General features: G+C 45.1%; 1 protein-coding gene across 1 annotated transcript; it reads left to right on the plus strand.

The window, feature by feature from the left end:
* The first annotated feature begins 8,379 nt into the window (after positions 1-8,379).
* On the plus strand, positions 8,380-16,821 carry NDUFAB1 (NADH:ubiquinone oxidoreductase subunit AB1). Its single transcript, XM_063100328.1, has 5 exons — positions 8,380-8,576; positions 12,458-12,580; positions 13,842-13,929; positions 15,300-15,399; positions 16,661-16,821. Exons 1-4 carry the CDS (start codon positions 8,409-8,411, stop codon positions 15,389-15,391), a joined length of 471 nt encoding a protein of 156 aa, XP_062956398.1. The 5' UTR covers positions 8,380-8,408; the 3' UTR covers positions 15,392-15,399; positions 16,661-16,821.
* Positions 16,822-17,115: the final 294 nt, after the last annotated feature.

The following is a 17,115-nucleotide window of genomic DNA, read 5'->3' on the forward strand; positions in this document are numbered from 1 at the left end:
TGTTCAAGCCTTCTTCTATCTCTGAATGCGTTCTCTCTGTCAAAACTGTCCTACTTCTCAAATTCTCCTAGCTCATGCCTGACCTCCTCTTCCAGACTCGGATTAATCTTTTAACCTGTCAGCCTACTCTGCTCGCTGTACGGGCCACCTCAACTACCTCCTTACGCTCCAAATCCTTCACCAGCTCCTCCACGTTTTCCCTCTCTTCATCCTCAGCCCTGGCTCCTTTATACCCCCTTCTATGAAGTGGCTGCGATGGAGGGATTGTCTGAGTTCATGTCCCCTTTTCTCTTTCGGACCTTTCCCAACTCGAAAAACGACTGGGATCCTTCCAGTCCGACCCAGACATGTATCTGTCCCCTGAAGACAGGGAGCAGGTCTGCATAGCGGCCCAGCAGGCAGATGAAGTACATGCTGAAAATAATAGGTGGCCTGTGGGAGCCATCACTGTTCCCTGCATGGACCCAAATTAGGCCTATGAGGCCGGCCATGGGGATTGCGATCTCCAGGATAATATGATCACACACCTACTTCACAGCCTCCAAAAGGCTACTCACAAGTCAGTCAATTATGACAAGCTTAGAGAGATCACACAGAGATCCACCAAAAATCCCAGCAAGTTCCTAACCTGCCTCTCTGAAGCCCTACATAAATACACACATATAGATCCAAACTCCCCTGCAGGCATGGCCCTTGTACACTACCTCCTCAGTGCAGCTTTCAAGGCTTTTAACAATAGGGAGGAAGAGGAGAAAAAGGACCATTTTTAAAAAGATCAGGCCAAATACCAAATCCTGGCTAATACCATCCGAGGCTCACATACTCCAAAGCTGGCTGCCTGTAGGGACAAGCCACCTGAGAACTGCTTCAAATGCGGTCAACTGGGCCACTCAGCACAGGCCTATTCTAACCCCAGGCCCCCTCCCAGGCCCTGTCCTCACTACAAACAGCCAAATCACTGGGGGTTTGGCTGTTCCACTTGCCAGAGAGGGAGTGGCCCAGTCCCACAGCCATCCCTACTGGAACTTCTCAGCTTTGCCAAGGAGGAGGACTGACGATGCCCAGGGCCCGAGGCCCCCACAGAGATCACCATGCGTGAGCCCAGGGTAACTCACCTCATAACAGGTAAGCTAATCTCTTTTGTCATCGATACAGGGGCCACTTACTTTACCCTTCCTAAATATGAAGGACCAACAACCCTGTCCTCTATCACAATAGTAGGGGTCACGGGATCAGATACCACCCACGGATCACTCAACCCCTTTCCTGCCCCCTACATCACACCCAATTCACACAGAAATTTTTAATAATGCCTCAATGCCCAACCCCCTTACTGGGACAGGACATCATTTTCAAATTCAAAGCTACTCTTACACTAACACTTTAACTCCAGCTACAATACTCCTGTTACAGGCCACCCAGATCTGCCCCCTGAGGTTTTCACTTTCCCCCCTCCCCATCGGATAAGGTTAATCCCATAGTAGGAGACACTTCTCCCTCCATTGCTATGCATCATTCCCCTATCCTTGTTAAGTAGCAGAACCCCTCTTTGTTCCCTAATGTCCCACAATACCCCATCGCTAATAAACACATAATAGGGTTAAAGCCCCTTATAATCAAACTCTTTTCTTCTCATCTCTCACGGCCTACTTGCTCACCTTTTAATACACCCATCCTTCTGGTTATAAAGCCTAACAGCTCATACCATGTAGTAGAGGACTAATCCTGACACGTGTCATTCCCAACAACTCACCTGGACAGTATTACCTCAGGGGTTTCAGGATAGCCCCCACTTTTTCGGCCAGGCCTTAGCTCAAGATTTATCTGAACTTCCCCTAACCTCTAGCACTTTAATACAATATGTGGATGAACTCCTCTTTTGAAGCCCCTCCTATGAGGATTCACAGGCCCACACTGTTGCTCTCCTTAATTTCCTGGCCTCCAGGGGATGTCGAATGTCCCCCAGTAAGGCCCAAATTTCTTCACCTTCAGTCACCTACTTGGGAGTCTACCTCATGCCCAACACTAGAGAAATAACAATGGATTGCAAAAGTTTAATTTCTGAACTACCAACTCCCACCACAAAGAGTGACATTCTCTCTTTCCTGGGGCTTGCAGTATATCTCTGCATGTGGATCCCCAACTTTGGCATGCTAGCAAAGCCACTTTATGAGGCAACCAAAGGGGATTCTGCCATTCCTTTAGATCCCACAAAGTCCATTCATTCTCCCTTCCAGCGACTAAAAGCCACTCTCCTCTCAGCCCCGGCTCTCTCTCTCCCAAACCTATCTCATCCTTTTATCCAATACATCACCGAAACCGAAGGATTGGCAGTTGGTGTTTTGGGAAAAGAGGCAGGAGATATTTTCTCTCCAGTTACATACCTCTCTAAACAACTAGACACCACAGCTCGAGAATGGGTCCGTCCCTGTTTACAGGCCTTGGTGGCAGCCGCCCTTACAGCACAAGAAAGCTCTAAACTAACTTCTGTCTTTTTTTTTTTTTTTTTTTGTGACCGGCCACACCGCGCTCAGCCAGTGAGCGCACAGGCCATCCTTATATAGGATCTGAACCCATGGCGGGAGCGCTGCTGCACTCCCAGCGCCGCACTCTCCCGAGTGTGCCACGGGGTCCGCCATCTAAACTAACTTTTGGACAACAATCAAGACCTTCTCAGCCATAAGGCCAAGTCAATTCTCTCCCCTTCCTGCCTACAACTTATTCACCTTAATTCCTGATGGAGTGTGGATGTGTTGTCCCCTCCAAAACTCATGCGGAATTTTGTTCTCCAATGTGGCAGTGTTGGAAACTGATTGAGTCATGGGGGCGGGTCACTTATGAATGGATTAATGCTCTCCTTGGGGGCGGGGGGGGATTAATGAGTGAGTTCTTGCTCTATTAATTCCCACGAGAGCTTCTTGCTTAAAAAAAGACCCTGGCACCTTCTCTCTTTCTCTTGCTTCCTCTCACCATGTGATCTGCTTGTACCCACCGGCTGCCTGCCACTTTCCGCCATGAGTAGAAGAAGCCTGAGGCTCACACCAGATGCAGCTGTTCCAGAATCGTAAGCCAAATAAACCTCTTTCCTTCATAAACTACCCAGTCTCGGGTATTTCTGTTATAGCAACACAAAACGGACTAAAACACTTCTATTGAAAACTCCCAGTTCTCCTTCAAACCTTGCCCTCCTAAGCTTAAACCCAGCCACTCTCATCCCAAAACACTCACGACCCTTAGAACACAATTGCATGGAGGCTTTAGAGCTCTTTCTCAATCCTTTTCCACACATCTCCCCGCATCCCATTATGTGGTTCATAGATGGAAGCGTCACCTCCAAGCTCAGCCATGTGGAAGGAGAGAGGATACATGACCACTCAGGAAGGGCCCATAAAAAATGAACATCTTATCAAGATACTTCTTGAGGCTGCACAACTCCCAAAGGAGGTTGGGGTTATATACTGCAGAGGACACCAAACCTCCAATGACCCCATAGCCCAGGGAAACAAACTGGCAAATCTAACAACAAAACAGTCTGCTCAGTCACCAGGCCGCAACACCAAACGCTGCCACTCACTTACCCTCCTCATCCACGCCCTAAAACCGGAATATATTTCCTTTGTAAAACTACATTATCCTGTTGCCTGCCCCCTAAAGGGATTTCTTGCATATTCGTTTGGCTCATCCCAGACATCACAGTCCAGATAGAGGAAGGGATGGAGATAGGACTGGGACTAACTTGGGCACTTTGGCTGAAGTGGCCCTCCCCTCAGGAAGTGCCCCCCCCCACTCCCGTAGGGCACTAACTGTACCTTTTAATTGGGGCAGGGATCCTTCCTGCAACTGGGACTGGCATAGCGGGCCCTGCTACTGCCTCTCAATTCTATCAAAAACTCTAAGAACTAAGTATAGATAGCATCTCCTCCCTCCAGTGACAGGTCACACAGTTGCTTTACAGAACCGTTGGGCCCTTGACTTCCTTATAGTAGAGAAGGAAGGCATCTGCCTCTTCTTGGGGGAGGAATGCTGTTATTACATAAATGAGTCCGCAGTGATCCAAAACAAACCATTTAAAGGCAAGCTCTAATGACGGACGCAAAGGGTTACAAAACACAAACACACCTGGGGGGTGGCCCCAGTCACTGAATCCTTGGATACCCTGGCCTATGCCCCTACTAGGACCCCTAAATGTGCCTCATCCTACTTTTTGGTCTCTGTCTCTTGGTGTTTCTCTAATTTCTTACAGGAACGTATGCAGGCTTTCACCAACCAAAAGGTCACCAAATTGTTCCTGCGAGGAGGATATCAGCCCCTCAGAATCAGCGACCCTCCCCCAGAAGAATACAGCCTCCCCACACGAAACCAGTATCCTGCCACCTAATTGTTTTACCTGCCAACATAAATCTTTTATTTTTTTCCATATCTTCCTCCTTCTCCAGCAGGAAGTAGCTTCAGAAGAACAAGACCTTTGCCCCCTTTCCCTTCTCCCTATATTTAAAAGGCGGGAATGATGGTTCTTGGAAGTGACTGGTGCCACTGTGCACACAATAAGCACAAAATAGCCGCTGGCCTTGTCTTCCACTTCAGCACCAAACCCCTCCCCCCTTCCCTTTACGAGAAGCCTTGTGACTTAAACAGAAACACTTTTGCTTCTGCAAGGGCGCAATTCTCCACCCTGGTTGCATAGCTTCCACATTAGCATAATGCCCCTCCTTGATTATATCAGCCAGCCCTTGGCACCCTGTATAAGCTATACCACCCCCATACCTGGTGCTGTCCCCCATTTTGAGGGCAGCCCCAGGTTGCCTGTCACTTTGGGCGCAGCCCAGCAGATCCTTTTCCTTTAATAAAGCTTGAACGGTACCTGGTGTCTCGGCTCACTTTCTTTCAGTACTTTTTTATGATGTTTACTGTATTAGTTTTTGCTACTTTATAGATTATCTGGTAGGAATGTTGAATAGGACTGTGAAGCTCAGAGAAAAGGCCAGGGGCTAGATGCAGGTGGGAATTAAATCTTCTTGAGTGAAGCAACTGTGAAAACTTGTATGTATAAAGTCAAGAGAGGAGGGCTGGCTGGTTAGCTCAGTTGGTTAGCACACAGTGTTATAACACCAAGGTCAAGGGTTGAGATCCCCAGACCTGCCAGCCTCCAAAAAACAAAAGTACAAAGTCAAGAGAGGGTCAAGGACAGAGCCCTAGGGACCAATGTTTAAATGATGAGTGTAGGAGATAGAGCCATGAAAAAGCCAGAAAAGGAATGGCCAGTGGGGGTGCATCTGTTGGCTTTGGCAATGTGAGATGCAGTGATGAACTTTATGAAAAGTTTCAATGGTTGGGGGAGAGCTGCGTTTAGAATCTAGTGGATAAAGGAGTGCATAGAATGTAAGGAATTTGTTGCTTTGCCTCTCACGGATTTGTCACCCCCTTTCCCCTGGGTGACAGAGCCGCCAAAGATTACTCAAAGCCCATCTCATCTGAGCAGTGAGAAGCCCTGAAAAGGGGTTAATCTCCTAGAACTCTCAAGATAGAAGAATTCCTTCCATTTGGGAAATTAACCACGAATTGGGGTTTTCTTCCCGCATTTATTCTCCAGACCAGGAAGTTACAGGAAGAGAACATAGGTGGGGTTTTTGCTAAGTATAGTTTAACAAGTTTAACAATAGAAACTGGTAACATTCAGTAAGACAAGCAAGGTGACATTCCATAATGCAATTTGTAACAAAAGCTTGATTTTTAGGAAACATTCTCTTCTTACAGCAATTTCCCAGTATCTTTACATATCAACCAGTAACCTGTCTGTCTTTGAGCCAGCAACCTTGTCCTGTTACAATTCTTTATCTTACAACAGAGACTATAGCCTGGGCAAAATTTCCTGTCCTTTGCAAGGTCAATATTTGCAACTGCAAGGCCTTGGAAAACCAGGCCCTGTGAAGTACATTTGCTTTATGCATACTCCACAGAATTAAAGAAACAGTGTTGATTATTCCTTCAAGAAGCTTGACTGTGAAAGGAAGGAGGAATGGTGGTGTTAGAGATCTGAGTATATGAAGGGTCAGCTGAGGAGGCCTCTGGCTTTGTTTTTAGGCTAAGAGAAACTTTGGGATATTTATGGACTCAGGAAAAAGCCAGAAGAAAGAGAGAGGTTATGGTTCAGATCCCCATACTGGCCAGCCACACACACACACACACACACACACACAAAAGGTTAAAGATATAAGGAAAAAGAGATAACTCTTGGTACAAGGTCCCAGGGGAACAGGAGGAGATGAGACTATATTGCAGATGGGCTGAAAAGAGGGAGGGATAACTGGTGGGATGGTTGGGGTGGGGTGTGGGGGAAGCTGACATTGTTTATGGTTTCTCATCCTTTGATGGGAGTGCTACTGAAAAGCACACACATCCACTCTTAAATCTTCCCCAGCTGCCAAGGACTTAATCTTAATATTGGACCTCTTACGCTATACACCATGTAGGCTGACATTTTCTCTTTATGTATTTGCTGAAGGGAAAAGTAGCTCTCCCAAATTCTACCATTTATGAGATCATTTATTATGTTTGACAAAAGAATTAACTATAACAGAAAAACTAGATAGGTCATGGGAAGAGATGGTCCCTAGTGTGGGCTTAGTAGGCTATCTGGTTCTTCCTGAGCACTACCTCTTATGTCAATGGTCACCATTGCATGGTCACCATCATGGGTCTGTTCTCTGAGTCTGCTCCAGTGTGGCCAGGAAGGAGTAATCAGGGGCAGGTGTGTCACTGGTGACTTCAGCAGATCTATGATCCTACAATTCCAGTCAGGTTTTTGGTGCCAGACAGTTTTCTGCAGGAATGGAAGACTGCTGCTTACAATGGAGCTTGGCCAGTTACTCAGTGATATTTCACAAAGAGGTGATACAACTGCTCTTCCAATTGTTTAATAAGCAGGGAGGTGGTGGTGATGAAGCAGGATGCAGGAGAAGCCTGGTGTGGCCTGCTGGCACTGCCATGGAGACTGGCTGTCATCACCATCAGTAGGATGATGCTGTTTACCATCCCTGGATTTGTTAAGAGGTTGGCTCTAATATTACCTCCTAAAACTGGCCTTCAGGGACCACCTTATCAAAAGTAATATACCCCCTGCACCCCTCACTATCCCCTTCCCTGTTTTGTTCTTCATTGTGCTTATCACTACTTCCTGGAGTTTTGGTGTTTTTGTTTTCTGTATAGTTTTATTTGTTTATTGTTCATCTTTTCTCACTAGAATGTAAACTCTATGAAAATAGACTGCCTGTCTGGCTTGCTTACTGCTGGGGCCTGGACATAACAGATACTCAATTTTTCAATGAATGCATAAATAGAACAAAGAAAGAGAGCCGAGATGCCATCTACCTTTCAAGTTTTATTAAAGGAAGAAAATCTGCTGGGCTGTGCTCAAAGTAGCAGGCAGCCCAGGGCTGCCCTGAAAAGGGGACAGCACCAGGTGTGGGGGTGGTAGAGCTTATATAGTGCACCAAGGGCTGGCTGATACCATCAAGAAGGGTCATTATGCTAATATGGATCAGGGTGGAGAACGGCGTCCTTGTGGGAAGCAAAAGGGGTTTCTGTTTAAGTCAGGAAGCTTCTGTAAAGGGAAAGGGGGCGGGGAGGGGAGGGGGTGGATGGTGCCATTTTGTACTTGAGCTTGTCTAAAGTGGTGCTGGTTATGTTGCAGATTAAGAACTAATTTTACAACAGTGGGATCATATTTTGCATTCTATTTTAACGGCATTACATTTTATTTTACTTGGATTTAACAAAAGTAAAAAACAAGTAAAACTGAAGGCAGTATGCAGTTTAGAGTCACTGTTCTATATGTTTCGATTTCAATCAATATCCTTAGGCTCCCTGCTAAGAAATAGGAGGGAAGTAGCATACTTAAACTCTTCCCCCACTTACTCATTTTTGTTAGTGATGTTATTTACACTTTGTCAAGTTTTAAAACATGTACATTGTTCTTATTATAACTCCCACATTTATCAGTCTTAGTTATATATTTAAATCGATTATTTTCTTCACATTCTTATATTACACTTTTTGACCTATTAAATAAATGTTAACACCTGTGCAAGAATCGCGGCATCAAAACTTTTAAGTAAATGTATTTCAGAACTTTCAGAGAAGAAATAAAAATAAATTCCCCTGTGTGAATTTGTGTGTAGGGAAAGACGGCGTCTCCGTTCTGAGCATGAATGAATGGCACGAAGTAGCCCTTTGCCTCCTAACCTGGTTGGCAGGACCGCACGGCAAGGGTGCAGTGCCTCCAGGGGCCGCCAGGGGCCGCCACCCCCCGGCGCCGAAAAACAGCGCCACTCCGTGCGCCGCTCACGCGCAGCCGCAGAGAAAACCCAGGCTGTAGGCCGTGGCGCAGTGCATCCTGGGTCGGCGTAGCCATGGCGGGTCGTGTCCTTTCCTCCTGCGTCCGCCGCCTGTCCGCAGCCTTAGCGCCGCTGCCCCCGGTTCCCACGCTGGCCGTGGCCCGGCCGCTAAGCACCGCTCTGTGTGCTGCGGGTGCCTGGACGAGGCCCGAGGCCCCTCAGCTGTCCTCGGCGCTCGCGCAGGTGACTCGCGGTGACTTTGCCGGCCTTGGCAGGGGTCAGGGACCGTGCCCGCCCGTGGGGGGGAGGGGGAGGGCAGCCGCGCCCACTGCAGGCGAGAGTGGCCCGGGGGTCTCTTTGCTCACAGCCCCGCTTTCTGTTAGTGTTTGGTCGACCCCTGCCGGGAGGCCGGATAACCTAGTGATTGCGAGCAAGAGCACAGACTCACGTCAGATACCCGGGGTTCGAATTCTGGCTGACACTTCCGAGACTTTGGACAAGTCTCGTAACCTCGCTAAACCTCAGACTGAAGCGCTTGGGTGGGACACCAGTCTGTACCTGGTGGAGTGGGCAGTGAGGTTTAGACGATAGTGCAGGGAGAGCCCCTCGTGCCACCTGTCTGGCGAGCTTCGAAACAGTGGTGCCCTTAGGTGTGGTGATGGTAAACACCGTGGTCGCTTTCTGCGGAAGTCCAGTAACGGTACGAAGAGGAAACCACACTGGCTTTTCTGAGGCGAAGGTCATGTCTTATTCATCCTTGTATTTCCAGCCGTCGCACAGTCCTTGGCACACCGGTACAGCTTGCCGGCAGCCGGGACAGTCACGTAAGTGGATAAAGGAGAGACGGTGCCCCATGCGGGAACAGGTGTGTGGGCAGAGCAGAAGCAAGAAGAGGGACTGACCAATCTCCAGTGCGTACGGTCTTGAAGGCTTGTGCTGAGGTCAGGAAGAGCCAGGCACTTATGAGGGTACTTCAGAAAGTCCGTGGAAAAATAGAATTAAAAGATAATACGAAGCTTTCCGTGAACTTTTGAAGTACCGTCGTACATCTTTATGGTTGACTCTTAGGGTGTCTGTGCAAGGGAGAGTTTCGGTGGGAAGACGGTAGGCATGTTGCGAAGGGCACTGTATGCCACAGTGTGGACGTTCTCTGCCATGGTCACAGGGAATGAACATGAAGCAAGGTTTGTTAAAGGAATAAGTGAGACTTTTCCTCCCAACCAGCCATGCTGGGTGACCGAGTAAACGTGACGGTAAAAGCATGGGAAGCATGGAGGTTGACTGTCAGGTTTCTGGCTAGACCCCAGGTGGTGGAGAGGAATAGAAGGCTGCGAGCAGTAGACAGATAGCGAGTTGTTTCCAGACAGTTGAGTTTGAGATGTCTGGGCTACCCGTGTAGAGCTGTCCAGGCTACCTGTGTAGAGCTGTCCAGGGGGCAGTTTACAGAGATGGCTTTTAGAGCTGTTACCTTAGCTTCCTCTGAGTTTCCCTCAGACAGAGATGGACGCTAGTGGAGTAAGATGGATTCTGATGGAAAATAATCAGTTTGAGTTATTAGTTCAGAGGGTAGTCACTCTTCCTGCAGTGTCTTTGATGTCTGGGGGAGTTGATTTATGTCTCAAGTGTAGATCTTGGAAAAGAAAACTCATGTTGGCTGTTTTGGGGATGCTTACCCATTCTATATCCTTTTTTTCCTAAACAACTGAGCTCTAGCAGGAAAGAACAGTAAGACCCTCCAGGAGACCATTCTGGGAGACCTGGGGTGGGATACCTAATCTTTCTCTGCCTCAGTTTTCTCATCTGTAAAAGGGGAGGACCACGTATCTCAAGGGATTACTGTGAGAGCTAAAGGAGAGATGTGTGTAAATTGCTTAGAGCAGTATCATAGCCTGACTCAGTGACAAGAAATCAATAAACCAGAAGCGGGGGCATGAGAAGGAAAGAGGTGGATCAAGTATTTGGGGGCTCCTCTACAGCCATGGTGTCAAACTAGCAGGTCATTATCACGATCCTACTAGAAAACCCAGGGTACTTTGGAAGTTTGTGGAAAAATAGAATTAAAAGATAGTATGAATCTTTCCAAGAACTTTTTGAAGACCCCCTCATATGTGCCAGGCAGTGTTCTAAGCCCTTCATCTCACTGGTGACTCACAACAATCGTGTGAGCATGGTACTATTGTTTATCCGTATTTTACAGATAAGGAAACTAAGGTGTAGAAGGTTAAGTAACTTGTCCCGGGCCATACAGCTAGTAAGAGCCAGTGCCAGGGCGCACACACAGGCAGTCTAGTTCCAGAGTCTGAGCTCTTGCCCACTACACCTTATTGCCTCATGCTGACTCCACTGCAGCAACCCACCTCGAGCTGCGAGCTGCACGGGGACTCCAGATGGAGACCTTTGTAATTTAATTTAATCACATGATACCTATCTGACCCCTGTAGGCACTTGCCCATGCTACTGGGGACGATGTTGACACCTAGTGAGCCACATGGGTAGCTACCTATTAACATACCCTCACTAGCCGCTTCCTTTCCTTTTGGGCCCTGTGCAGATGTCAGCCTCCACCTTTTCTTTCCCCGTCTCTTCACCGCTAATTCCATCTCATATGTTTCTTGATATGCACACAGACAGGGCAGGGCCTCTGTTAGATTAGATCCTTCTGATTCAAACTTCTTTTCTGTCATTACCACTATTAACTCATTTCTTCTCCCTCTTTCTCTTTACTCCTTTCTGCTTCTTCATTTTGTTTGTGTCTTAGAAACCTCTTCTAGTCACTGTTGATAAGTAGGCCTGGTGATATGCCCTATCAAGGATTTCCTTAACCCATGCTGTAATGGGAAAGGAAAGGAGAACATAAATTTAGACAAAAAAGAACAGTGCTCTAAAACTCTTGAAAGTACTCAGAAATACTCTTTAGATAGCCATAGAACTCTTCGACCAACCTCTTTAGCTTGCTGATTAAACCTGATTTCAATACCTGATTTTTATGCAAGATAAATGTTCTATATATAGAGGTATATACTGGTTTGGTTCCTTTGCCAGTGTTTTTTACTAGGATTGTTTTCTTTTTTATCCCTCACCCAATTTTCAGATTTATTAGGATTTTTTATAGACCTTTGTGAGTCTCAGGAACCTGAGCCACAACAAGCAAACCTGCTCTCTATAGGGAAATGCCCTAAGAACTCCTTAAAATCAACTTTAGAAGGTAAACAGACCAATTTAGATTAGGGACTTCCATAGTAAGCAAAACTGCCAGACACCTGTTTTGTTTTCTCTTGTTTTGCATGTGTACCTTCCATGGCATTAAACCCCTGACCTCTGAGTTGGAGCTTATCCTGCATCTGGTGAATGAAGTCTGGTCAAGACCTTAATACCTAGTTGAATATCAAACAGGCTAACATCAAAGACATTTGAGATATTATTCTATCATGGTAAAGATCAGAAAGCCTATGGTTTGGCTGGTGGCTATAAGGCAGGGCTACCTGGAAGGGAAATGGGTTGCAACAGATGACTGTCATGTTCCCTCATCCTCTCCGTTGGGTTGGTGGCTATCTTCAGTTGTCCTGGCTGAGGTTAGTGTAATTACCACTGGTGTCAAATTAGACCCTTCTCTTGTATGGTCATCAGTTTAAATTGCCTTTCAGCTCACCATGACACTGTACCATGTTCTTCCATGACAGTTCTTTCCACGTGGGTTATTTTGACTCAGGTCTGCCTATTAAAGGTGACATAGAGGCTGTGGGATGCTGAAGATGCTGTGAGAAGACTTAGGCTTTTCTGCAAACCCTAGACAATTTGAGTGGCAGTTAGTCTCACTGAGCATGATGGATATCTAAAGCCTGAGGGCTGAACCCAGGAGGCAGAGGGGCCAGTCCTGCCTCTGAGGGGAAAGGAGGCCCATTTTGATGCTGCTGACCTGCTAAGGCTTCTGAGACTACCAACCATGGGTAAGGATGAGGGACCCAGCATTGTGATTTGGTGTGTCCTAATGGCCACAATTAGAATCAAGTGATGTTGGTTCCATAAAGCCCAAAAGACCTTGTGAAAGATATCTGTAGGCTTGTGCATTTATTTAGAGGCATTTTAGGTTCAATGACAATGTTTTCTTCTTCCCCGTACTCTAGGTTCCAGGTAGAGTTACACAGTTGTGCCGCCAGTATAGCGACGCTCCCCCTTTGACGTTAGAGGGAATCAAGGACCGTGTTCTCTATGTCTTGAAACTCTATGACAAGATTGACCCAGAAAAGGTAATTGATGGTGGTTTAAATTTTTTACTTTAAATTTAGAGTATTTTATCACAAAATATGATATTTAAAGGGTCCAAAAGGACACTCAGTAAAGTTTCCAGGCTCCCAACTACCCAGTTCCCCTCAGAGAGACAAGCCAGTGTTAACAGCTTCTTCTGTGTCTTTCCAGATACTCAATGCATATATAAGGAAGTATACACACATATGTGTACATTGTACATATTTATGTATATATCTCCCACCCTTTTTATTTTTTTGAAATTTTGGGGGTGGGGTGGCTGGCCAGCATGCGGATCTGAACCCTTGACCTTGGTGTTATCAGCACCATGCTCTCCCAAGTGAGCTAACTGTCCAGCTCCCTCCCACGCTTTTTAAAAACACAAGTGTGTAGTTACTGTAAACACTGCTCTGCCACTTGCTTTTTTTTTTTTTTTTTTTTTAAATTTTGGTGGCAGGCCAGTACAGGGATCTGAACCCGTGACCTTGGTGTATTCACTTGCTTTTTTTAACTTAAAACTCTTGGAATTTTTCTCATAGTTGTACATTTTTTAAATAAATAAGTAAGTAAGTAAGTAAGTAAGTAAGTAAATAAATAAATAAATCCTTTAATTGAATCTGTTGTGTGGGTTGAATTGTTTTTGGTACGGGTTTTTGAAGAATTCTGCCTGGTGATATTGAGGTTTAAGTTAAAGACAGGGTGATAATAAACACGTTGTAATTTGAAGCTGCCTACAGTTTGCTATAGTCTGATATTCTTGAGGGAGAGGAATGCCACTTCTAAGGTATGGGGTCTAATTTGTCAGTAAGGCAGCAAGAAAAACCAAACTCCTGATGTCATTCTGAGCACTGATCAAAGATCTCACTGAAAATGTAAAGTGAGGGCTGGACAGTTTGCTCAGTTGGTTAGAGCACCACCTTGTAACACCAAGATCAAGGGTTTAGATCCCCATACCGGCCACCGGCAAAAAACTAAACAAGAAAATGTAAAGTGAAATCTTCCATTAGGTTTTTGTAAATATTGTTAACCACTGCAAAGCAAAGTTAAATGGGGGGGTGGGGGGGATAAAAGTAAAAAAGTCAAAAGAATATATAAGGCATGCCATGTACGTTCCAGCAGAGGTTAAATATGTTAGTTGTATATTTAACCTCTGCATTTCAAAAAATTTTCTGTATAATGATTGAGTGGCTTGTACCACTCTCTTTTATTGCGAAGCAAATGCTTCACATATTAAGTTTTGTGTTTGGTGTTCCTTTCTTGCAGCTTTCGGTAAATTCCCATTTTATGAAAGATCTGGGCTTAGACAGTTTGGACCAAGTGGAGATAATCATGGCCATGGAAGACGAATTTGGTAACACACACAGTAGTATTGGCTCTTCATTTTTTGATTCTTGATTTAGATTAAATTAAAAGAAATGCTAGGAGTCTGAATTGGAATTGGAATCAATAGAAACAGTAGCATCCACCCCACCGCCGCCCCCTCCCCGCCCACTTACCATCAGGTGAGGTAAGTGTTAGTGACAGTGAATTTATTCGGACAGCACTTAGTGCAGGCCTGGCAGAGTGCCCAGTGTGGTACCAAGGGCTGAATGATCAGAATGGCCTAAGGGAGTATGGGACTTAGATTCTTAAGATGGGGTTCCAAGACAAAGGGCAAAACTCTCACCTGTAGAGATGATTACACCTCAGCCCCTGTCATGAGCTGGGGTAACATGAGCTAGGTGGAAGTAACAGGTGTGCTGAGGACAAGACACACAGCCCTCTGGCCTTGGCCTCCTACAGTGCCTCACGTGTACACTCCAAGTTGTCTGTTTGGGACTGTTAGTAAATGAGACTTTTATAAGGCTCCATGGCTCATTTCTGGCTGATTGCTTGAATAGGAAGCCAAGGGACTTCTCTGCCATCCTAAAGAGCAGGACTTAGTTAAAATGCCTCACAGATTATGCTGACTAGAGGGGTGGTATCATTTGCTTAATGGTCAAGACTACCAGGTCTGGAATTAGGCTTAGACGTGTACAAGCCTGGACAAGTAAGTGCATCTCTCACAGCCTATTTCCTCAGCTATAAAATGGGGAGGATAATAGTAGGAACTTTGGGATTGAGACTGCTGTGAGAATTAAAGAGAAGTTATGTGTAAAATGCTCAGCAGTGTTTGGCCCAAAGTAAGCACTCAGTAAATGTTAACTATCAAAACCCAACCATTCATAAATAGGAATGAAGTATGATACATGTTACAGCATGGACAAACCTTGAGAATATGCTAAGTGAAAGAAGCCAGACACAAAAGGCCACATATTGTATGATTCCATTTATATGAACTGTCAAGAAGAGGCAAATCAATAGAGACAGAACATAGATTGGTGGTTGCCAGGGTGGGGACAGTGAGGAGTGATTGCTAACCAGCACTGAGATTCTTTTGGGGATGATAAAAATGTTCTAGTGATAGTTGCACAACTTTGTGAATATACTAAAAACCACTGAATTATATACTTTAAAAGGAGGATTTTGTATTATGCAAATTATATCTTTAAAAAACCCACAACCAATATAGCCAACACACTATATACATTTTGTTTGGAACCTAACTGGCTCACAACCTAAATGGGATTAAGGGTTGCTGGAAATTTTTTGTATACTTGTAGGTGTTACCAAAGGGTTAGGCGCTTTCGGTTCTAAAGGATTTGCTTTTTCTACACTTACACATTGTAAAATTTTTTTTAGGGTTTGAAATTCCTGACATAGATGCGGAAAAGTTAATGTGCCCACAAGAAATTGTAGATTACATTGCAGATAAGAAGGATGTATATGAATAAAATATCAGGTAAATAAGTGGACTTGTAAAATGATGCTCTCCCATAGAATTAATCTGTGGTTCTTCAATTACAGCAAGACTCAAGAAGTGAAAAGATGGAAATGCTTGACAGATTTTCCCTAGTTATAAAATGCAAGCCCCTCCCAGTTATCTGCCACTCAGAGGAGGCCAGCCCAGTGATGATCTTTATCCTTGAGAGAGGTTGAGAGCAGTTATTACTGCATTGTCAGCCCTCCTTGTGAAAGCAATCTTGTACAAATTACCGAGCAGGGTAACCCAGAAACAGACCTCTGACTCTGTCAGTTACCTACCTAAGGCAAGCCCAGCTGCTGTCCGGGAATCTGAGATGACCTGGAAGGACTCTGTAGTCAGAGACCCTATATTAGTCATGGTTCTCCAGAGAGATAGAATCAATAGGATATGTTATAAATACATGAGAGGGGATTTATTAGGGGAATTAGGTCACATGATTATGAAGAAAAGTCCCAGAATAGGCTGTCTGCAAACTGGATGCCAGTAGTATGGCTCAGTCCAAGTCTGAAGGCCTCAAAACCAGGGAAGCTGATGGTGTCCTTGGTGTGAATCCTGGAACCCAAAAGCTGAAGAATCTCAAGCTCTGATGTCCACAGACAGGAGAGAGGAGTATATCCCAGCTCCAGTGGATAGAAAGAGAGATTCACCTTTTTTCTCTGTCTTTTTCTCTCTGGGCCCCCAGCAGATTGGATGGTTCCTGCCCACATTGAGGGCGGGTCTTTCCCACCCAGTCCACTCAAGCTCTCATGCTAATCTCTGCTGGAAACACCCTCATGGACACACCTAAAAAGATACAGCTTTATCAGATTTCTCGGCATTCCTTAACCTAATCAAGTTGACACCTAGAATTAACCTTCACAGACCCCCAAAAGTTTATTCTCCGCTCTGCCACATTCTGTAAGTCTGGTGATCTCAGGCAGGCTGCATAGCTCTGTAGGCCTCAGTTTCCTTATGTGTAAAATGGGAATAATGATAGGACCTACCTGGGGCTTTTGTGAATGTGAAATTGACTAGTGTGTGTACATTGCTTAACATAATGCCTTAAGTAAAGAAGCTTCTCAGTAAATACTAGCTATTGTTAGGCTGTAGAATAATCGAATGTTAATACTTTTAAATTAAAACATTGTATTAGTGTTTATAACTTTTAGTTTCCCTAGATTTAGCACTTTAAAAATGTCATTTAGAGTCAGTAACTGAATGCCAAAAAGAAACACTGAACTTATTTTGTCTTTGCTAGACCTTTTTCTTCACTGAGAGAAGACTCAGGTGATGCTGATTAGTGTCTGCAAGTGAGAATGCATCTTGGCATTATTGCTGGCTTTGGCAGAGTAATTCTGTTGGATTTGTATTTAAGTTGTCTAAGTGTTTTGCCCATTGAAAATAAATCTGTAAAACCAACACTTTACTCAGTCTTCAGTTTTTTGATGATATGTACAACGTGCCTTTTTATATTGACATTGCTTAATATTTTTAGATTTGTCTGATTTATCATTGGTACTCATGCATGTCAAAAATAATGGCTTTCCCAGCAGTGTACTTGAACTAAGTTTCTCTTCCCTGCCTTCAGTATAAGGAATGTGTCACCTCTTGCAGAGTGATGGAGATGCAAGATTACTCAGAGCCCATGAATTCAGAGAAATGAGAAGCCCTAAGGTACTGCACCAAGGGAAAACCTTCAATAGAGGAGAGCCC

This window comes from Cynocephalus volans, chromosome 6, assembly GCF_027409185.1.
Source record: "Cynocephalus volans isolate mCynVol1 chromosome 6, mCynVol1.pri, whole genome shotgun sequence".
Lineage (NCBI taxonomy): Eukaryota > Metazoa > Chordata > Mammalia > Dermoptera > Cynocephalidae > Cynocephalus > Cynocephalus volans.

What these genes read in the sequence shown, in the direction of transcription:
- NDUFAB1 (XM_063100328.1), top strand. Translation starts at nt 8,409, where the DNA reads ATGGCGGGTCGTGTCCTTTCCTCCTGCGTCCGCCGCCTGTCCGCAGCC. An exon ending in TGTCCTCGGCGCTCGCGCAG is followed by an intron (nt 8,577 to 12,457) that starts GTGACTCGCGGT and finishes CCCGTACTCTAG; the next exon opens with GTTCCAGGTAGAGTTACACA. An exon ending in GGCCATGGAAGACGAATTTG is followed by an intron (nt 13,930 to 15,299) that starts GTAACACACACA and finishes AATTTTTTTTAG; the next exon opens with GGTTTGAAATTCCTGACATA.